The sequence below is a fragment of the Mytilus edulis genome, chromosome 14 (assembly GCF_963676685.1).
Source record: "Mytilus edulis chromosome 14, xbMytEdul2.2, whole genome shotgun sequence".
Classification (NCBI taxonomy): domain Eukaryota; kingdom Metazoa; phylum Mollusca; class Bivalvia; order Mytilida; family Mytilidae; genus Mytilus; species Mytilus edulis.
The window spans coordinates 65,105,966-65,130,120 of NC_092357.1; the positions used below are offsets into that span (position 1 = coordinate 65,105,966).

The 24,155-nt window shown below is 31.3% G+C and overlaps 1 protein-coding gene across 1 annotated transcript; it reads left to right on the forward strand.

Moving 5' to 3' along the window:
- The first annotated feature begins 285 nt into the window (after positions 1-285).
- LOC139502992 (uncharacterized) lies at positions 286-23,647 on the forward strand. Its single transcript, XM_071292661.1, has 7 exons — positions 286-600; positions 2,127-2,234; positions 12,982-13,032; positions 15,538-15,573; positions 19,348-19,383; positions 21,139-21,228; positions 21,763-23,647. The coding sequence occupies exons 1-7, from the start codon at positions 519-521 to the stop codon at positions 21,882-21,884; spliced, it is 525 nt and encodes a 174-aa protein (XP_071148762.1). The 5' UTR covers positions 286-518; the 3' UTR covers positions 21,885-23,647.
- Positions 23,648-24,155: the final 508 nt, after the last annotated feature.

The window sequence follows — 24,155 nt, forward strand, 5'->3', positions numbered from 1 at the left end:
CTGTTTTGAATTTTACACAGAGTTCAGTATTTTTGTGATATTACTTTTCTTTTTCTTTTATTTAAAATCTTGATTCACTAAAATATCTCCAAAATACACATTCTAGTAAGCGTTGTCATCTTGACATTTCATCACATAATGTCATTTCATTTTTTTATCTCAAAATTATTTCAAAAAAGTAGTGAAGGAATTTCCTCCTTATCATTAAAATCTTTTGTTTTTCAACTTCAAGCACCAACAAATACCTATCGTTTTATAACGATTTCTTCATTTCAGGATTACAGCATGTAGATGCACAGATATGTTTGACTTGGGAAGCTGATAACAATATAGTCATTTTCAAATGCAAAGTTAATAGATTAATTTCGAGAGTGTTTTTTTATGATCCTTCTAATAAAGAACAAGGTCATTGTATTTCACCAATTCCTTTGCCGAAATGCTTTTCTTCTAATTCTATACACCAGGATTTGAAAACGAATACAACTGTTTTAATAATTAATACGCGTATTGACATAAACATGAATGGACAATGGACATGTGTTCACGGCAGAAACATTGATGAAGAAGTTGCAAATATTACAGTCAAGTTAAATGATACTGGTAAGCTATATTTAGTAAACTTTAGATAACAATTTTTAGAAAGAGCTGGATGATATTAGCGGGGAAATCAATACAGTAACGTAGAAGCGAACTAAATATGAAAATCACAGTCTACAAAACACAACATAAAAACTACGAACACCATTATAAATCTCATGTTACGAATGATAATGTGTATATGAAAAGACTGTCTTTGTACGTTCGTTTGAAAGATTGTATGCTTTTTGTTGGAACTTTTTGAAACGGAATGCATTCTTATGTATCGACATACAATTACTCTATCCAATGATGCATTAAACGCGTACGCCTACGCAAGTAACGTTAAAACAGGTGTTTTAAATAAAAGTTGTGCTATGCATTCCTGATGTGACTTTGGTAATCATTCGACAAACATTTGTAGCAAATAAACTCAAAATAGATACAATTGAAAATTGAAAAACATTTGTCAAATTTTATATTGTTTATAAAAACAAAATGATATATGAGTATGTGGTATACCTATTAAGTTTTAACGCGTCATATACGTATAACATAACCCTTGAAATTTACTAATAATATTAACATTATCACAGAAACAAATTTTATTTCACCTGATGCACACGTCGACAACTTATGTCTCTATAGGTATACTTTAGGCCAACATATTCAAAATAAAATCTAAAGAATCAAGAAAAGTTGAGAAAACCCGAAAAATGAAAAGCAATTAAAACCGGAAAAGGAATAGCGTTGGATAAATTTCATGCATCCAACATCGTTTGAGCGATGTGCATTTTCTAAATTAAAACTAAAGATTCAACTAATTTAAACTGCATTTTGGTATGGTTTGGTTTTTCGATACAATTACAGGGGAGATAATGACGTTGCTAACGTAAATTGTTATTTTCACGACGTCATACTGTGACTTATTGGAAATAGATGCAGTTTTCGACTGATTTTTATCATTCAGACTGATTTAACTTTGGTTTGATAACGTACCAATTTTTATGAAAAAGTCAAAGATGCATTTGTTTTCAAATTTGATAAATATCAAGCAAAACATAATGCTTTTTTTCTACATGCATAAACATTAAATAAATATGATTTATTTTCTAATATAAAATGCATAAGTTATAGAACATTTATATAAAACAGAACTTATAAATGATTTAAATAAAACCAGCTTGTGTTTTTCTTTTAAACTAAAATAACGTGTATTTTTTTGTGGAAAGATACAATAAAAAATTTGTGCTAATTTTTGAGTAAAATTTGTTAGAAATTTCAGATATTTGCTCAAAATTAGGATTTTGGACGTAGGTTTCATCGTACGTCCAAAAATCCGAATTTTGAGCAAATATCTTAAATTTCTACCGTATTTTACTACAAAAGTAGCACATGAAGATATATTTTCATTACCTATTTGATTTAATCAGGTAAAGCATAGCCTTTATGCAAATTTTCATCAAAATTTCATAATGGGATTAACATGATTAAAGCTGTATCGTATGCCATTATCGACTGCCCTAATACTAAGGTAAACTATATTACAGGTAATTGCAATGAGCAAAATCTAGCATGGACTTTTATTGGTTGTTTACTTGGTGGACTGTTCGTTCTTTCATTATGGCTATCACAAAAATACTACAAGACAAAACAAGGTATTTATGCAAAATAGCTAATCGTATTCATCAATTAAAAATTTTAAAGTAGTGATTACCCCCCAAAAAAAGACTTTGGCTCCCCAATAGTTACTTTCGATGTTTATGTAGCCAGATTCAAGCACTGCATGCATATGGACTCATAATGTTCCATTGATAATTCAGAGGCTATGTTTCTATCATTATGTCTCTACGAAAGCTCGCTATTTACAAGTCAATGATGATATCACCCATTCGACAGGCAGCTTAAAATATTTGATTAATTGGGCTTGACATATTCTGAACATAATGAACTGTCTAAAATTTACTTGGCAATTCTGAGTTTTACAAATTATTACAGATATACATGATAAACTTAAACTTAATTTCTCTTTATATAAAAAAAAAAATAAAAAAATTAGGGCGTGTAAAATAATTGAAAATTTTGGTATATAAATATTTTTACAAATACACAAGTCATATTAAATCTAAAGTACTACCAATACAATTGCTGGTAGTCTTTGTTGATATAAAACAATTTAAATGTTGATTTTAAATTAATCACAAACATTGATTCCTTAATCTTATAAACAATTTGCTAAATGATTTAAACAAATCATACTGTAGACATATTTTATTCTACATTCATAATATTCATGTTACCACATGGTAAATTATTGGACGTCCAAATTAAGGTCTTTATAAATAGCAAAGTATGATGGTATTCTTATTCCTCTAAGGATATGTCTATACGGGCATATTACGTTTCAGCAATTTTAGCAAACATCCAGTTTTACGTTTCCGTAATTTTCGTGCATTATTTTTTTCGAAAAAAATAGGTTCCCGCATTTTACTTGTATTTCATCTGTAAAAAATGGTAATAATGATTAAAACGACTTTATTTTATTAAAGTATTTATTTTTTATTTGTATTTCATTTATGAGAATATAATTCCTTCAGCATGCAGATTTTATTCAGATTTAACATTGTGACTACTTTTCAAAAGTCACCATGTGGAAAATCATCCTATGTGAATTGAATTCCGTATTTGGTTTTATCTTTTATATTCATTTGCATATGTTTGATTTATTTTTTTGACACTCAATTTCATGTCCTTATTTGGTTTTGGTCATTATTACCATTTGCATATCATTGTTCTTCGAAAAGCTCAAAGTGGTTGAACTGTTGGTATTTAAGAAAGTGGTTTTTGAGTCTAAGTGCCAGTTGATTTAGATGTTATGGGTATCGTACATACCGAAACAAAACAAGGGAAGAAATGTATCATTTATGATTGTTACACGTACAGATTGTCAAATACATTGATTCATTTTACATTCATTTCAACTGCGGTAAAACAGTTTTCACTGGGCGAAAAAATATAGCAACTAACAAACAATCAATCAATCTACAATTAAAAATGAAAAAAAATTATATTAGAAGCATGTATCTTGAAGTTTGCAAGATGAGTAACAGGAACTTATTCATATAGTTCATATAACCATTGTTTTTTCATTGCTGTGGAATTCAAAAGTTTGATCAATATAATTGTAAAGACGTATTGTACCTATTGAATAAACTCACAGTAGTTTGTCGATGAAACAAATCAAGGTATCAAAACAAAAACTAAGAGAATCCAAAGGAAGACGCGTTTACAGGGTGAGCGTGTCCTGTTTTGCATACATCACTTCCTTTGCGAGTTCACATTCAATCAAAATACACAATCTAAAATCGGACACAATCGGTCAAATTTTCAGTTAAGACAGGTAGCTAATGATTTAAAAACCACAACAACATGTTGCTTGTTACTCGAGATATTAACCTGTTGTAAGTCCATATTTAGTAGTTTGTTTTTCAAAATTATTGTCGGAGAAATTTTTGTGTGACTTTTTCAAATTCACAGTATATTCTAATCAGAAACTAAATCTCATTTGAAAACATCTGTTTGTTTCAATATCGAAGCAATATCGAAGCAACGACCTTAATATATTTGAAGATGGTAGAGTTGTAAGAAAAATTGACTGAGATCGATATTTTTTATGTTTTGGGATCAACAATTCAAAATGGTTGCTTTATACATAATTACGGTGTACATTTGTTCCTGTTTAAAAAAAATTAGGAGATGTTGTATTGTTAACACTAAAACCAGTAAAAGTCTGAAATGGCCTATATATATTTGACTCAAAAAGTCTGAATAAGTCTGAAATTTACTAAATTATACTCGACTTTAGTCTGAACCATATTTAATAGTCTGAATTTGTACTTATCTAGTTTAAACGGGTTCGAACCATGCTCGACCTAGTCTGAACCATACTCGACCTAGTCTTAACCATACTCGACCTAGCATGAACCATACTCAACCTAGTCTGAACTATACTCGACCAAGTCTGAACCAACCTAGACCTATTTTTTGTATCTATACATTGTATTCTATCAATTTAGGAACTGAAATTTAAACAATTACAAATTATAAATGTATTCATTATAGCATTTAAACCAATTTTTATCAATAAACATAATATTACTTCAACACCATATTTATCAGTTACACATATATATAATCTTTAAGATAAAAATAAAACAAGCTGATCAAATTATCCCAAAACTGAATTGTGATTAATATTTTCAATTTTATAAAAAAATTGTGAATCTTTCAGATGAATTTTAAGGTTCAATACAGAACCATTGTAATCATTCAAACTTAATTAGCCTACTAGTAGTATAGATTTAGGGTGTCAGTTGAGTAAAATAAGTTATGCAGTAATTTTTTGTTTTTATAATAAAATACATAACATGTAAAATTGTATAAAAAGCAACTATAAAAAATGACACCTTTCAATTTGTTTTTGTAAAACCATGAATTTATAAAATCGTTATAAATAAACTTAGCAGTAATTAAAAAAGAAATATTCCATTGAGATTTAAATCTTTTTTTGTCAAAATTAAAAACATGGCATACAAGAACCACTTAAAATAAATTGATTACATAAGTGTGTTTTACAGGTAAAAATGAAACTTTACTTTTCTTAAACTCGTATATTACCTATCTAGTAAATTCAAAAGGCCTTGCGATTAAGTTGTACATGATGTTGCAATTTTGCATGAATGTTATTTAGAATTTAATAGCATCTGACCAGGTGTGATCTGTTGAATGAGTTTGCCCTAAGCAGGATTTATTAATTCACACAATAATCAGAAGAACATTTTTATTAATTTATTTAATTTGTTTTCAATTTGACTTAAATCACACACAATGTATCCCAAATTATAATAAAAGATATATATTTCTAATATAATGTTGAACCTTTTAAGTGATTTTGTTTGCTGTTGCTATATTATATGTACCTCAATAAAAAGATAATTATAATACTCAGTCTATGGAAGAAGCGAATCGATAAAAACTTTTCTTATATCACATAGCGATATTGTATAATATCATTTGTAAATATGCAGACATTCCTTGCGGAAAATGTTGTTTTCGGTAAAGAAAAATTAAGAATACTAACTTTAAAACTTATTGTACAAATATAAACAACAATTGCGTCTTAATATACACTCAGAAGTCAGTTAGAAGCAAACGTTTATGTCTGTGTAAAATTTGAAGCGCTGTGTTTTTCTTATATACATAAATATACAAATGCTATAATTTTTAATATCAATGCGATACTTTTAAAAAATCATACCGGTGTTTTTCTTATATCAATAAGAGTACTTATTGGTATTAATATTTGACTGCTGTACCCAGTTTTTGACAATTTTACCTATTATGTCTGTTTTGTTCACGCATCGTTGTAAATGTTACATAATTTGATGAGACTGTCATACACGTGAGAGGTTTAGCGCTATAAAACTAGGTTCAATCCATCAATTTTAAAATTAGAAAATGTCAGTACCGATGGGGTTTAATAAACAATTTCGTTATCAAAAAGCTATATGTAAGTATCAAAATTATTGTTCACATATTTAACATTTAGCAAATTTTATAATGAACGTACTTGAAACAAATTATTACTTTGATGGAAAGTTGTCTCATTCGAACTCATGCACCATCTTCTTATATCTATAAATCTTTAAAAATTCCCCTTATAATTTACTACTGTCCAGTCCTTCAAAAACGTCATTTGTGTGCTTAATCTTTTGTAAAGTGCAATATGAACTAGCACACTTGTAAATATTTAACGACAACGACAGTTATGATGGTACAAGAACGATTACGTCAATAAAATTACCAAATAAACAGCACTCAACGATTCAAATTTATAAATATAAAAAAGATACGGATTGTTATTTTGCACTTAGAAATGTTCGCGTATTTATACGATCGGTTACTAGTCAAAAACGAAAGTCAAATCTGTGAGGCAACAATACATCGGAATGCCCTCAAGGGTCATCGCGATGTAAAAGAGCGTCCATGCGGCAAGCTGATTATGTTCAAAGAGATGTCGATTTACCAACGGGACAAGTCTTTGATATCCAAAAAGAACTGTTTTTCTTGTCAATATTTGTTTCTATGTTAAAAATAAACACATTTTCTGTTAGACACGATTAGATTTTTGATTTTCGTTCTATCTGAGTTGTTTGTTTTATAGTTTGAGGCCAGTCGGTTGGTATCGTCAAAGTTCGGGACATCAGCATTTGTACATTTTGATTTGTTGGGAATATTTATTTTACCATTTGAATTTTCATTGTTATTTGGAGCTGTATTGGATTAGAATGTTTGAATGAATGTTTTTTTTCTTTTAAATTATGATATTTTTTGTCTATTTCGATATTACCCATGTTGATAGGCTATATAGATTAGACCGTTGGTTTTCCCGTTTGAATGGTTTTACACTAGTAATTTTGGGGCCCTTTATAGCTTGTTGTTCGGTGTGAGCTAAGGCTCCGTGTTGAAGGCCGTACTTTAACCTATAATGGTTTACTTTTTAAATTGTTATTTGTATGGAGAGTTGTCTCATTGGCACTCACACCACATCTTCCTATATCTATATAGCAATGTGACCGCAATGGTGGATCCAGCCGTTTTCAAAAGGGGATTTCTAACCCAGGATAAAGGGGGGTTCAACCATATGTCCCCATTCAAATGCATTGATCGGCCAAAAAAGGGAGTTTCGAACCCCTGGAAACTCCCCCCCCCCCCTGGATCCACCACTGCACCTATACTAGAATCTAATAGGTCGACAGACAATTTAAAATCGCATTTAAATCCGCCATTGCATCATCACTTCAAATAGAATTAGTCGGTTAAACCATGTGATTGAAAACAATAGACTGAACAGGTTGTAAACACTGTCGTCTATCAATAGGGCCAAACAACATTTTCGAAATGATAAGGTCATGTAAGCGTTAATTTTGTTACAGATACGAAATTTTAGTGATATTAATCCTCAAACATTAAGCCGGTCATGAACTAAGTTTGTGAATTATGTTTGCGGTTTTCTTGACATGCATTGTGATGTGTCATCGTATTCATTTTATATTAGAAAACTAAAACAGGTATATTAAAAAGTATCGCATTTTAAAATTTTTGATATTAAAAAAACATCGCTATGATAAAAGACAAACATCGCATTGATATAATAAAATATAGCAGTATCTTTGACTTATAGGTGATTTTGGATTATCAAATAATTGAATTCATTTCAATTGCATTCCACTGAATTTGCTACGTGATATTTATTGAATGTGTACATCTACAGATGATAAATCGTGCATTTATGTTGCTTTTATTCAACAATTCAATTTTCTCGTTTAAATACACCTTGCTTGTTATTACATAAAATAAGTCATGGCAAATTACACAGCAGACGTATGTCGCGTTAAATGTCACCCTGTTTTAAGAAAAGAGTCATTACTTTATACCGAGAAGTCTGCCTTTCTTCGTACAAATGCTAACATTCGTCTGAAATTTCCCACAATGCAACTCGTTGATATAAGAAAGTATCGCTCGTTGATATAAGAAAAGTTTTTATCGAATCGCTTCTTCCATAGACTGAGACTACAGTATGGAACCATGAAACCTAATATGTAGTTTTTATTTAGATATTTTTGAAATGAAGTTTTAACAAAAAGCACCTTAATAAGGTGTTAATATCTTCAGTATAATTGTAGTTTTAGGTAAAAGAAAATCTTTTATTTCACTTAAAGCTCAAACTCAAAATTGATAGAATAAAATTATTTTATAAGATAATCTGATTTAATCTTCTCTATTTGATAAATCTGAGAATTATATAAGGATGTAAACATCTGATTTTATAAATAAATCCTTATTTTATTGTTGCTGTTGTCATGTCAGTTAAAAATAAAATTATTTTAACAGTTAAGATTAAAAACAAAGAGAGCTTATTTGGTGAAGTATGGTTCAGACAGGTTGAGTATTGTTCAAACCTTTGGTTAAGTATGGTTAAGACTGAAAAAATAGTACAGATCAAGAACGGGTTAAGACTGTTTCAGACTGGTCTAGTAATACTGCAAACTATTTTCAATGTTAAAGATAAGGGTAAAGTACAAATCAATATAGTCGAGTACCGTTAAGACTGGGGCCAAGTAATGTCTAGTAAAATTCAGACCAATTCAGACTGGTCGAGTAAAAATCAGTACAGTCGAGTACGGATATAGGCAATTTCAGACTGTTACTGGTTTGTAGTGCAATGTGACAACTTTTCACATGAGACCAAATGACACAGATATTTACAACTGTGCTCGAATTAACCATCATCAAAGCCTAGTCAGCTATTAAAGACCAACTGCCTTATAACAAATAAATTAACGAAAACAAATTTGTAACACAGCAACACACGACAATCACTGAGTAACAGGCTCTTGACTTTAATCAGGCACATACATACAGAATATGGCCGGGTTAAACATGTTAGCAGGGTCCCAAACATCCCCCTAACCCGGGACAATGGCGTAACAGTACATCATAAGAAAGAATTATACAAATCAGATGAAAAAGGCTTAACTCATCAGATAGATGCAAAAATAAATACTACTATCAAAATCACAGACTGGACATGATCGGCTTCTTGTATATCCCAACAACAAACAGACACTAAGAATAGGTCTGTACTCGCAGTTACTGACAGCTAGTACAAATACAAAAAAAAACAGGAAATGAAACAAATGAAGCATAAATCATCAGGTGCCTCTGGACTTTGTTATGCTTGCATGGATTTTAATTTTAGTTCTTTTCTATATTTCGGAGTATAGCAGGACGTCCATTATAACTGAACTATTATACATTTTTGTTAAGGGGCCAGCTGAAGACTTATTAATGGCCTTCTGCTGTTTTCTGCTCTGTTGTCGAGTTTTTGTCTCTTAAATCAATTTCCATTCATAATGTACTTAGAAAAACACGACCTTGTGCAATGCCAAGATACAGGTTTCGACATATTGCAGATTGTAGATCAATGAAACTGCATATGAATATTAAAACAATATGTTTTTTTGCTAATATTCTATTAACAAAATTAATATTAATACCAATAAAAACCATACTTAAATATATACATTGTAATACAGTGTTGAATTGGTAACCTTTCAGAATAAATTGATTTAATGGATCGATAAGTTAACATGCATGTTTTTCTGGTGTAACATATCTGTTTATTAAAAAAATGTGTCCCTTTTCTTGAAGTCTCATTCTGTGTGCATCTTATTTGGCATGAAGGTTGATGCTTGGTAAACAATAAATACTTCTAATAATTTCGATGTTTCTCCGTTTTGAATATCAAGCCATTAACGCGTTTTGCAGGATCTCGATATTGACGACTTCAAGTCTAAACCTCCTGATTGCACTTGTGCTAGTTCCCAATTCACATATAATCCCGCTGACCACGTTATTACCGGTGACCTTAACATTGTTAATAACACTTCTCTACGAAACGTGTTATCGAAAGGTCCGAAATATCGTGAGCCTAAATCCATCAATTGGAAATACAACTTTAAAATTTTGATGGATTCAGTCGAGGATTATGCCAGGCAATGGGCTAAGCGCGAGAAGGAAGACGTAGACACTCTATCCGAATGGATAAAGGCAGTGAGGTCCTTAATACAAATCAGAATTAAGAAACTGAATGGGTCCATCAATGCCCATGCTACGTCAATTTTTAAAGACCCAAATGTTGCTAAACACCTATCCGACCTCCATGATAAATATGTTGTTGTCCCCGCAGACAAAGCCCCAAATAACATCGTTTTTGTCTGTAAAAGTCATTACATTAATTGCTTGATAAACGAATTAGGTACAGACAATTCACTTGGAAACTCAACATATACCCTCACGACACTTACCAAAGAGGAAATCCTGGATAATCATAGGTCTGTTCTTTGTTCCTTTGGTATTTCAACCAAAGATGAAGAACTGGATCTTCCATCACTGTATTGGATACCTAAACTACATAAGTGTCCTTACAAACAGCGGTATATTGCTGGGTCTTCCAAGTGCTCCACAAAACCTCTTTCTAAATTATTAACATCCATTTTATCAGCAATCAAAGACGGGCTTCAAAGTTATTGTGAAACTGCCTATTCTAGAGGTGGCGTGAATCAGATGTGGATACTTAAAAATTCCAAAGATCTTTTAGAGCACATACAATCTAACTCTCTTTCATCTTGTAACAGTATTAACACATTTGACTTCTCTACTCTTTACACAAGTATTCCACATTCCAAACTTAAAGACAAATTAAAAGAGTTGGTATTACTTTGCTTCATAAAAAAGAATGGCCAACGTAGATACAATTATCTTGTCTTAGGGAGGGATAAATCCTACTTTGTAAAGAATCACTCTGATTCAAACAAAAAATTCTCTGAAACCGATATTATCAAGATGCTTGATTTCTTGATTGACAACATATTTGTTACGTTCGGAGGACGTGTTTTTCAACAGACTGTCGGCATACCAATGGGAACAAACTGTGCCCCTCTACTTGCTGACTTGTTTCTTTATTATTATGAGGCTGACTTCATGCAGGAACTTCTTAGGAAGAAAGATAAGAAGTTAGCAATATCCTTTAACTCTACTTTCCGCTATATAGATGACGTTCTTTCACTAAACAATTCAAAATTTGGTGACTATGTGGAACGCATCTGTCCCATCGAATTGGAGATAAAGGATACTACAGATACAGTTAAGTCAGCTTCATATCTTGACTTACATCTAGAAATTGACAATGAGGGTCGGTTGAAGACAAAACTTTACGACAAAAGAGATGATTTCAGCTTTCCAATTGTGAACTTTCCATTTCTAAGTAGCAACATTCCAGCAGCACCTGCATACGGGGTATATATCTCTCAATTGATACGATATTCCCGTGCTTGCATTTCCTATCATGATTTTCTTGATAGAGGTTTACTGCTCACAAGGAAGCTATTAAATCAAGAGTTCCAAATGGTGAAGTTGAAATCATCCCTTCGTAAATTTTACGGACGCCATCACGAGTTGGTTGACCGTTATGGAATAACCATTTCACAAATGATATCGGATATGTTCCTCACGTCGTAACTACAATCCCCTTCCCTTTCATGAATTTGACCTACCGAATTAGACTATTTACCGGATTTGTAATCACATAAGCAACACGACGGGTGCCGCATGTGGAGCAGGATCTGCTTACCCTTCCGGAGCACCTGAGATCACCCCTAGTTTTTGGTGGGGTTCGTGTTGTTTATTTCTTTAGTTTTCTATGTTGTGTCATGTGTACTATTGTTTTTCTGTTTGTCTTTTTCATTTTTAGCCATGGCGTTGTCAGTTTGTTTTAGATTTATGAGTTTGACTGTCCCTTTGGTATCTTTCGTCCCTCTTTTACTCATTTACAATACTTCGGGGATGTTGCTATACCGTTTATTCATAGACAATCTGTGTATCTTCATTGACCGTTCAAAAGGTTTCTCGATGAAACATTGTCATTTACCAAACTATTGTTAAATACTGAAATTGATTTATCCATTTATGATAAAAACATGCTTGCATACAACACAACAATAATATAATACGACACAGTTGTATTAGCATGGTACTTTTTTTTTATTTACATGCAAACTATTTTTTTATCTGATTAAAATATGGAATAAAAATTAGATTTTTTATAGAGAGGAGGAAGAGTGACAAAAACTCAAGGCGGAGTAGGACACATCATATTGTTTAGACATCCTGTGCATACTAAACATGATAAAATAATAAATAATATTAATTGATTTTTTTTTTATTTTAGTCGATAAGTTGACAGTTCCACCTTTTTACCCCACAGATTTGATACTAGATTGTATATTGTGCATATTGGGAGTAGTTGGTATCTCTTTAAACAAATAGTTACATTGACAAAAACAAAATACTAATAAAAACTAATAATCATTCATTAAACATGTGAAAGAGATGATTAAATAAAGAAGATATAGTATGATTGCCAATGAGAAAAAGTCCCCACCAGATTTGATCGTCGTTTACACTAAGTGACTTCCTAATTTCCTTCAAGATATGTTACTACTCCTGATGATCAATTTTTTATGAATGTTTTGCTAAGTGAGTTATTTCTAAAAAGGACAATTTGCAAAAAAAACTGAAAGCACTAAATGGATCTTGAACTGATAATATTAATGTTAGTATTTTAGTAGCAAATTTATCGAAATTAATCTAAATTTTCCAATTAATTTAGATTGTTCTTATATTTTGTATTTTCATACTGGTACTTCTTTTTTCGTTCAACCATATTTATGGTAGCTTGGCATTGTCAATGTTTTTTTTAACAGTTCTTATTTCATTTTTCAGCTGACTGGTGTTTGTGTAAATTTATCAAGAAAAAGAAAACTTGCTCTGATGGTGAGTAATTTTATTATTAAGAATTTTAAAGCATAGTTTTTGTAACACTTTAGAATTCAGAATTGTAGTTAATATACTTTCAAAGAAGTATTACAACATCAAATATACGACTACTAATTTATCGATGAGACACATCAAGGTATCAGACTAAAAACTAAGTGAATCTAAAAGTAGATGCGTCTTCATGGTAGGCGTACTGTTTTAATTACTTCACGTCGTATGTAAATTCAAACACACTCAAACTACACAATTTGGAATCTGACACAATCGATCAAAATAAGGTTAAGACTTTGGTACAGGTAGAAAATTATCTAAGACTGCAACAACATGTGGCTTATAAATTGAAATACTTACACATCTTATTGGTCACTTCGTTAAAGTTACTTAGGAATGTATGAAGTGTCAATTTCAGTCTTTTTTCTCAAGAATTCGTCGGAGAAGTGTTTGTGTAAAGAGCGCATCACTCAAAATAAAGAGTTCTGAGGAGTTCTCTTCACACATTCAATCTAGTTTGAAGGCGTCCATTTGTTTCAATATCAAGGCAACAATCTAAAAATGAAGCAGACATCCTACTTAAAAGAACATACTTTATCTCAAGTTTACTATGATATACAAGATTTAAAAAGTAAAAAAAAAAAGAAATTTCGAACTCCAATAAAAATATCACTTGGAATTTCCCTTATCAAATGTCAGAATCAAAATCTCAAACACATCAAACAAACGAGAATCAACTGCCATATCTTTGTCTTGGAATATGCATTTTGTTTTTGATATTGGCCTTGAATCCGTTTTCAGTATGTGTGGGAACTTTGTCATGTTTGTATCATTTGTATTAGATTTGATACCCAATTTCAACTGAATTTACCAGTTTCTTCGTAAGTTGTGTTGTTACATCTCCAATTCTGAGGATTTGAAGAACACGTATTAAAGATTTGTAAAAGCCATCCGCTGTTCGAAACTTGAAGTCATATTGTGATTGCCTAATGCATTGGATTAGTTACCAGTATGTCATACATTCCTGATAATCTATGATATACTAGGCATTTGTGCTTAAGGTGGTGTCACTTTACCTTATAGTAGTCTTTACCTCTTTGCAATCCAGGATGGTGTCATCAATAAAAAAAAATGTACCATTCTAGTAAATGAAAGTAAAGAGTCATCCTTTTTTGTTGAAACTAAAATATTGCTGTTATTGATACTGATTCAGTTGTCTTCCCAAATTGATATTCTTGAAACTTCAATACCTCTTAATCAATTTCTTGTTCTTGACAAATTATCGACTTTATTAATTCTAGTTACACTGTTACTAACTATTTCTCAGATAACCAATGACAATAGACGTTGCAGTAATTAATCAGAGTTCCCTTAAGAGTAATATTCATAACGATGCAAGAACTGTGCTTTAAATTTTTCATCCTCTGCAGATGTTTAACACTTTCATTTATGATGATCATAACACCTCATTACTAGGGATTACATTATATGTTAGAGATTGAAAAGAGCGTTCAACTAGTCCATGCGAGTACAAAGTATGTTCTTTTGTATATTTTAGTAGTTGAGTTTGCGCATCGTGTAGATGAAAAATAACAAGCTCTTGCCAACTGGTTTGTTCTTAACTTGTGCTGTTGTACATACGTTCCTGTAGATTTGGAGAACAAGTTTCAAATATGCGTTGGAGGCATCCGTTAGTCAAAAGTTGAAATCAATGCTTTGCATCGGAACTAAACACATTTATTCTAAAAACAGTTGTTGGCATGACACGGGTTATGTTCTTCTCATATATGTTATGATGGTATGATACTAAACCCCTAACGGGACGAATTGTACCTGATGTTCATATGATGAAATCATAATCTTTCAGTCAGTTTAATTGAAGTCTGAAGCTGGCATGTCAGTTAACTGCTAGTAGTCTGTTGTTATTTATGTATTAATGTCATTTTGTTTATTTTCTTTAGTTACATTTTCTGACATCAGACTCGGATTTCTTTTGAACTGAATTTTAATGTGCGTATTGTTATGCGTTTACTTTACTACATTGGTTAGAGGTAAAGGGGGAGGGTTGAGATCTCACAAACATGTTTAACCCCGCCGCATTTTTGCGCCTGTCCCAAGTCAGGAGCCTCTGGCCTTTGTTAGTCTTGTATTATTTTAATTTTAGTTTCTTGTGTACAATTTGGAAATTAGTATGGCGTTCATTATCACTGGACTAGTATATATTTGTTTAGGGGCCAGCTGAGGGACGCCTCCGGGTGCGGGAATTTCTCGCTACATTGAAGACCTGTTGGTGACCCTCTGCTGTTGTTTTTTATTTGGTCGGGTTGTTGTCTCTTTGACACATTCTCCATTTCCATTCTCAATTTTATTGAATGCTTTACATAATTATCTGATTAGTTACCAGTATGCCATGTATCCCTGAAAATATATGATTCTTGATCATTAGTACTAATGTGCTAAACATGATGTAAATTTACAATGAAACATTTTGTATCTTTTTTTTTCAACCAGGTTGTTGCCAAAAAATACAGGACGGTTTTAAAAATGGTGAGTTATACTCAGTGACCGTTAAGAATTAAGCGTACTTACTTAAACGATTAAAGTTTTTTTTAAATTGAAATCTATAGGAAGAGGGTATTTATGTGCCATGCGTATATCACATTTCTTATATCTAAGGCGGCATTTAATGTAGATTATGCCGGTGGTTATCCCGTTTGAATGGTTTTACACTATTACTTTTTTACACTCGTAGCGACTTCGTTTCGTTGTAGTTACTCTTTGGAATCCGAATATGTTTCTTTTCAATAGCATCTTTTGAAGTTTAAAACAACAAACATTTTTATTTCGAGTCTGTGAAACATTTTAAAAATCATATTGAAAAACTACTAAATCACTAAAGTTGAATTACAGTTTACATATCGTACGTTACTAGTAAAAGAAAATATTATGGTACAGTTATAAGCAAAATTGACTGAAATCGACAATGTGCATGTTTCAGGATCAACATTACAAGATGTAGTATGATTGCCAATTAAACAACTCTTCACAAGAAACTAAATGACATAAATTTTAACAGCCATAGAACAGCGTGCGGATATTAATAACTAGCAAAGCCAACACAACATAGTCAGCTACAAAAGTCCCTGAAATAAATTGAAATAAAATGACAAATATAGAATAATCAAAATAAGAAAATTAACAGCATAATCAATGTATAAATAAATGGACGGAAACACAAATATGAAACACAGTAACAAATGACAACTGATTTACAGACTCCTGACATGGGACAGGCACATACATACATAATATGGCGATGTTAAGTATGACAGCGGGATTCCAACCATCCACCTAATCTGGGATAGTAGAGTAACAGTACAACATAAGAACGAACTATCAAAATCAGTAGAAAAATGCTTAAAGGTTTTAGATAATAAAATATCACATTTGGAAAATAATTCTGCAATAAATAAAAGCGTACATAATACACCTATTTAGAGAAAACAAAACTCCACAAAAAACAAGTAATATATTGTTTCATCTCGACCTCTAGTAAGTGTTTTACAACTAATATTTCAGTGCTTTGAACAAGTTCCTTAACTACTATCAGAGAACTTATCATAAACTATTTTAATAAAATATATGAATATAGTGGAATTAACTTTTTTTTAGGGAGTGTATAAATTTCTTTTATTGTTTTAGAGAAATTATTTATTTTGATGATCCTTTCGATTCTATTGACAGTTTTGACTTTTCGACTCTCTACACTACATTTCCACCCAATCTTATCAAACGAAAATTTCCATATGTAATAAAATGGTAAATTTGAATGCAACTATATTTGCTGCAATTCATTTAAAGCCTTCATCCCTAATGAGAAAATTACTGGAGGTGTGATGAGATGATTGAAGCTTTTGACTCTCTCATTGATAATATTTTTGTACATTTTGGCAACAAAATTTATCGACAGGTTGTAAGTATTTCAATGGGCACTAGATGTGCCCCTTTAATATCAGACTTAGTTGTGTAATTTTATGAGTCACAGTTCATGGCCAAATTCAATAAAAATCCGTCAAAATGGCATTCAACTAATAAATTCAGCAACACTTACCGTTATCTTGATGAAATGTTACCCAAAGAACTTTCTTTAAATAAATCAAATTTATATGGCAATAACTGTCCTTTCCTAGATTTAGGTAGTTCGGTTTTACACGGGATGAAAGGGACGATTTTTTCCCTATTGTTAATTTTCTCTTTTCTGATTTTGATGTTCCTTAGGCACCATCTAACGGTGTTTATATTTCAAAACTCGTGTTTTGTCTATGCCCATGTCTGTTGTAACGTTTTCAATTTTAAAGAACGTGATACATGTATAACTGGTAAATTATTAAATCAGGGATTTTGTTACCACAAATTACTTAAAACCTTAACAAAATCCATAAATACAAATATTTGGTTTTGAAGTTTGGTTTTACATGTATAAAAACTCATTTCCAACCGGATGGTACATCCTAATTTTTACGGAAATGTTGTTTACCGTGCCCGGAAATGTTTTTTTTTTTACCGTTCCCGGTAATTTAAAAACGATCCCGATAAACTTATGGAGCCCTTAAATAAACGTATTCTAATAACTTAACAATACTGTAATTAGATTGATGAATATTGTTTTTATTTGTATTAATAATGTCTTTTTTATCAGTAAATTAAAAGCAAACTAAATATTATTGTTGTAATCATATACACATATATGGATCTACAATCTTGCGATTCCTGTATCTTGGCATTGCATACGGTCATGTTTTTTCTGTGACTGTTTATGACGTCTTTACACTAAATCCATTGAAAGTTGGATGTGAACTGATAGATAATGTAGACTTAGATGCATGATTTTTTTTATTAGTTATTAGTGGCTTTGAACTCGCTGTCAGTAAAGTGTGAATACTCTCATATCAGTACTTAGTTTCTTTTTGTAGTTGGTATGTTCAAGTACCCTAACAAGTCCACTCTGTGTTTTCGTTAGATGTGTTTCTAGTTGTATTCATCTGATGAGTTAAGCCTTTTCCAACTGATTTCTATAATTCGTTCTTATGTTGTACTATTACACTACTGTCGTATGTTAGGGAAGGGTTGGGACCCCGCTAACATTATCTACCCCTCCCATACACACATTATTTATGTATGTACCTGTCCCAAGTCAGTTGCCTTCAATTCAGTGGTTGTCGTTTGTTGCTGTATTACCTATTTGGTTTTTGCTCATTTTTTGTACATACATTGTATATAAGGCCGTGAGTTTTCTCATTTGAATGGTTTTACATTTTTCAATCCTGTACATATCCGACATCCAATAGATTTAGTGTAAAGATGTCATAAATATTCTTAGAAAAACATTGCCTTGTGCAATATCAACAAACAGGTATCGACAGATTATAGGTTAATGATACTGCATATGTATATAAAATCAATAATTTGTTTGCTTCTAATTTACTGATAACAAAATCAATATAAATACCAGTAAGCACAATATTCAGATATCTAATTATAGTGTTGAAATGGTAAACTTTTTTGCCGTTGTAAGATCTTAAGTTGTCAAAATAGTTACCATATTAAATGTATTAAAAATTTGCAGTCACAAAATTTTTGAAATTATCTTAAATGACGGAAAAAGTAAAATCACTAAAACACTGAACTTTGAGGAAAACCAATTCGGAAAGTCCATAATCACATGGCAAAATCAAATAACAAAACACATCAAAAACGAATGGACAAGAACTGTCATATTCCTGACTTGGTACAGGAATCTATCTCATTCATGCAAAGCTATGATTCCTTGTCCATCTTTATTTATATCTGTTTGTAATTTTTTGTTGATAGATTTTCATATTTTTTATAAGCTTTGGATTTTCTGAAGAAACATCGATTGTCGGAATGCGCATTTGGTGCTGTTAATTTTATTTCTACCACTAGGTCGATGCATCAGCTGGTGGACTGATAGTCCCCGAGGGTATCACAAGTTCAGTAGCCAGTACTTTGATACTGTCCTGAAAACACGGATTTTATGTTAATATAATTTGCTGTTACAAAATTTTGGAAATTTTTCAAAATTAAAGAATGGTTCTCCCTTATGCAAAACTATACTTTTTGGTCCTCTATTGTGTATAGCTCTTCGTATTTTCAATAAGTTTTCGTGTAAAATATAATGATATGATTAGTTATCAGTATGTCATGCATACCTGATGATATATGATTCTTGATCATCATGATTATTTGTGCTAAACATGATGCAAATTTACAGTGGAATATTTTTTTTTAATTTTCATCCAGGTCGGTGCCGAACATTAATGGACATCTGTTTACATTGTGAGTTATACTCAGTAACAGTTAAAAAATAACTAACTTGTTTAAATTAACTAAACGACCGAAACTTGAAATCATTGGATTATTTATATTTTTCTTAGTTTAAACACATTCACAACTTTATCAGATTTGGTAAAATTTTACTCATTATTTCTTATACAATAATCGAAGTTTGAAAAATAACAATTAGGTGTCTGCTATCTGTGTACATGTTTTTTTTTTATATATCAAAGGCATTTAATGTTTGAAGTTGACAGAACTCTTGTCATGTAACTGTAAATCGTTACTAGCTATCCTGTTAGACATGATAGAAATTAACAGTCATAGGTCATAGTAGGGCCTTCAACAACCAGCAAAGCCAATACAGCATAGTCAGCTCTAACAGGACCCGAAATGACAAATGTTAAACAGTTAAAACAACAAAACTAACGGCCTAAATAATGTACACATACATGAACGAAAAACAAATATGTAACACAGCAACAAATGACAACCACTAATGTTTACAGGCTCCTGACATTGGACAGGCACATCTTTTGTTGTGCATACATACAGACTATGGATTGAACATGTTAACGGGATCCCAACCATCCCCCTCACCTTAGTTGTGTAACAGTAAAACATAAGAACGAATTATAAAGATCAGTTGAACAAATCTTAAACCATCAGATTGATAGATATAGAAATACATCTACCAAAAAAAAAAACCACAGACTTGATGTGACCGAGTGCTTGTACGTACAGACACTGAATACAGATCTGAGAGTACTCGTAATTACTAACAGCTAGTTCAAAGCCAATAACTACTAATACAAAGAACATTAACCACGTAAGACTAAATAATTACTCAGTACGAATCCAACATGCAATTGATTAAGTGTATATAAGTCACAAACAGCCTTAGACAGGCATGCTCTTGTGTAATGCCAAGATACACATGTGATACAAGTATCAATGGATTGTAGATTCATTTAATTACATATGTATATACAAATAACATTGCGTTTGCTTTTAAATTACTGATACATGTAACAAAATGAATATAAATATCAATAAAAACAATATTCGATATCTTATAACAGTGTTGAATTAGTAATCTTTTATGATAAATTAATCTTAAGAATCGGTAAGTTTACATGCATGTTTTTGTTCCTTTTGCAAATAAAGCTCTTTACTTATAAAGATTTACCTTACTTCGAGGAAGATGACATAATATGAATTTACATACAATCAATTGATTTTCATTGCCCCTTTAAATAAACTTATTCCAAAAAGTAATCCATGTCACACTGTCGTTTACTCATGTATTTTTCATTACTACAATTGATTTATATATTTATGAATAAAAACCTGCCATGCAGGCATTCAATATAGTTTTGATCTCATTATGGTTTTTTTACTAGATTGTGTATTGTGTATTGTAGTGAAGTTGTAACACTTTAAACAAATAGCTGCACTGGTGAAGAGAAAAATACTATGCAAAAATAAACATTCATAATACAGATTATAATATGAATTAAAAGAAAATATGTTAGATTGCCAATGACACAATATGTGATCGTCGTTAACAACAAATGACTTCAAAGTATACTACTGTTTATGTTTTTATAAAAGTTTGGCTGAGTGATTTGTTTATAAAACAACAATTTGCGATATGAGAGAACAGAAGGTACTAATTGGATCTTAAACTGGTTATATAAAATGTCAGTATTTTCGGAGCAAATTTATCGAAATAATTAAATTTTCCATTTCTTTCAGATAGTTGTATGTTTCTATTTTGTATTTCCATGCTGATATGTCTTTTCCTTTTACCCTATACAATAGGAACCTATGAGACACAATGCACAGGTTTGTTAAGCAATATAAAACAATAACATACCTAGCTATATATACCCCGAATACAGCAATAAATTCGTAATCGTACACTTCTACTATCCTGTGGATCGAAATTTGCATATGAAAATTAAAAAAAGATTATAGCAGTTGGAAGTTGAACAACCACCAAAATGATAAAAGTCAACTATTGTTGCATTATTTTTGTTTGCATACAAGCAGTTGTTAATACTGATCCAGCACTTGATTTGATAAAATTATGTTCAGAAAACTCACTTTATACATATTTGAAAAACAACGACGTATGTTTTTTCTCCAATTTTATTTGAAATTGACAACATTGTGAGAAACCTTTTTATATTTCAACATGACAGTATACATTATCTTAAGAGTTATTAAAAGGAGCAATGAATAGGCAATCTTTAGTTTTAGTTTTTCGACTTTTTTTAATTCTGCTGTGTTATAGAGACATTTTTAATGATTTTATTTCCTGAATGTTGTAAGAAGTATTTAAGCATTGTTCATTTCTCTCATTCGATTTCATTACAGAAAAGCAGGCTTTTACGATTGTCGGTTTTTTTGTTCCTGGCATCTGTCTACTCTATTTCTTCATACGGGAAAAATGGTTTGTATTTGTATCAAATTATAAACCGCAAGTAAATGAAGAATAAGGGATGATCCAGCTCCGAGCATTCTCTGGTACAGCATAGGAGTTTGGATGTAAGTTGACTATCTGCTACATACAACAATTCAATGTAGTAAAAACAACAACCATGCGTGACAATTAAAAACAGTGTATCGGTGAATTAATGAATAGTATTGGTTAACTGTACAATGCCATAAACCAATTGTTTACCGCTGTATAATAATTTAACTTCCTCTAATGATATCCATTCCATCATTAATAGCATGTACCTGTATATATCATTACCTTTCTTATTGTATGTTTCACTCCTCGCTGTTTCGTTAAATGTTGTCCTTAATTTTGTACATATATTCTTTTAAAGATGACATGCAGGTAGGTATATTCAAACGACTTAGCCTATCTCAGTGTGACACCATTCCTGATACAAGAGTAACATAGTACAATTGGAGTAAGCAATAAATAGTATCGCAAATAATTGTATATTATGCCTAATAAAAATTATCACTCCATTTACTCATTCATCTCGCTTTTGAAGTACCACAATGGAAACAACCCAAATGTAATATTACAAAATTGACCGTGGAAACCTGCCAACAAAGCGCACATTTCTAGACATTTCTTTTGCATGACTAGTGTTACACATATTACTGATTCTTTGTGAAATTAAAAAAAAAATCCAGGTCCATCTGATTACGAAGCATCGCCAGATAGCTCTTTCAACTCGAACTACTTGTCAAATATTTAAAATTGTTTTCGAAATCATTATCTTTTCCAAACATCAAAAGTTAAGCTCCTACGATTGATCTTAATGCAGCTAAATATGAAGAATTAGATTTATAAGAATTTACTGTGTCCTGGATAGGCAGTAGTCACACTAACGATTTAATAAACTTTGAAGCTTTCATAGTGTTATCCGTCGCGACAAGGTTCCCAAAAACTGGGAAGAAGATGAAAGTGAATATTTAAAAAATCTGAATGTATTTTTATAGTTTCAGAAGATTTCAATGAGAACAAACTAAATATCTATAATTCTAAAATTAAAGATCTAATAAACCAATTAAGCTTAACCAAAATGATAGATGCACCAACACATTTTGCCAAATAATCTTCTTCAATGATAGACCTAATAATGACAACAACAAAAAAGATTTCGTATTGTTGTGCTGTCCCACCATTGACAGACCAAATTCGGTATATCTTTCCAGATACTGGATTTTTTAGCTTCTTAAAAATCCACTCAAGGCTTTTAAACGTAAAATAGGGTTATATGAAAAAGGCAATTATGATATGTTTAGAAATACTCTAGGTGAAGCGGTCTTAGACACGTTAATAACATCCGACAGTGTAGACGAGATAATTGAGAACATATCAAATACAATACTTCAAAACAATTTACCGGATTTGTAATCACTTAAACATAACGACGGGTGTCACATGTGGGACAGGATCTGCTTACCGTTCCGGAGCACCTGAGATCACCCCTAGTTTTTGGCGGGGTTCGTGTTGATTATTCTTTAGTTTTTTATGTTGTGTCATGTGTACTATTGTGTGTCTGTTTGTCTTTTTCATTTTTAGCCATACGTTGTCAGTTTATTTTCGATTTATGAGTTTGACTGTCCCTCTGATATGTTTCGTCCCTCTTTCAAGCAGCTGCTACAAGTGTCCTCAATAAATTTTTAATAAAATAATAAAAACATCATATTAGGAAACAGAATTTATAGAAAGGGAAATAAAATTAATAAACAATCTGAATGGAATAAATTTAAAAAAAAAAAAAAAAAAAAAAAACAGTCACTGAACTTGTTAAAGAATCCACAGAAGATTAAAATAATGACCCAATAAACAAAACTATAAATGGTAATCCGTCTAGCATAAACTGGTGAAAAACTGTTAAACTATTTTCTGGTATTAAATCGAGCGATAATAGTATACCACCTTTTGAACGAAACGGAAAATATTGAAAAGGCCAATACATGTAACTTACTTTGCTCCACAATCTAATTCAGACGAGGTAAAACAAATATTGACCTGTATCTCTTAGTATCTTACAAAAATGCATAGAACACTGTATTTATAAACATATTTATAATTACTTCAGACATAATACTATTCTAATGCAAAACTAGCCCGGCTTCGCCAAGGAAGGACTCTGCTTTAAATCAGTTAGTAGACATTTTGAATTATTTTAGTAAATATTTTGATGGTGGCAAAGACGCAGTAATTGTGTTCTGTGATATAAGTAAGGCGTTAGATAGAGTTTCACATTAGGGTCTTCTAATTCAATTACAGGGATATG

What these genes read in the sequence shown, in the direction of transcription:
- LOC139502992 (XM_071292661.1), top strand. Translation starts at nt 519, where the DNA reads ATGAATGGACAATGGACATGTGTTCACGGCAGAAACATTGATGAAGAA. An exon ending in ATACTACAAGACAAAACAAG is followed by an intron (nt 2,235 to 12,981) that starts GTATTTATGCAA and finishes TTCATTTTTCAG; the next exon opens with CTGACTGGTGTTTGTGTAAA. An exon ending in CTATGAGACACAATGCACAG is followed by an intron (nt 21,229 to 21,762) that starts GTTTGTTAAGCA and finishes ATTTCATTACAG; the next exon opens with AAAAGCAGGCTTTTACGATT.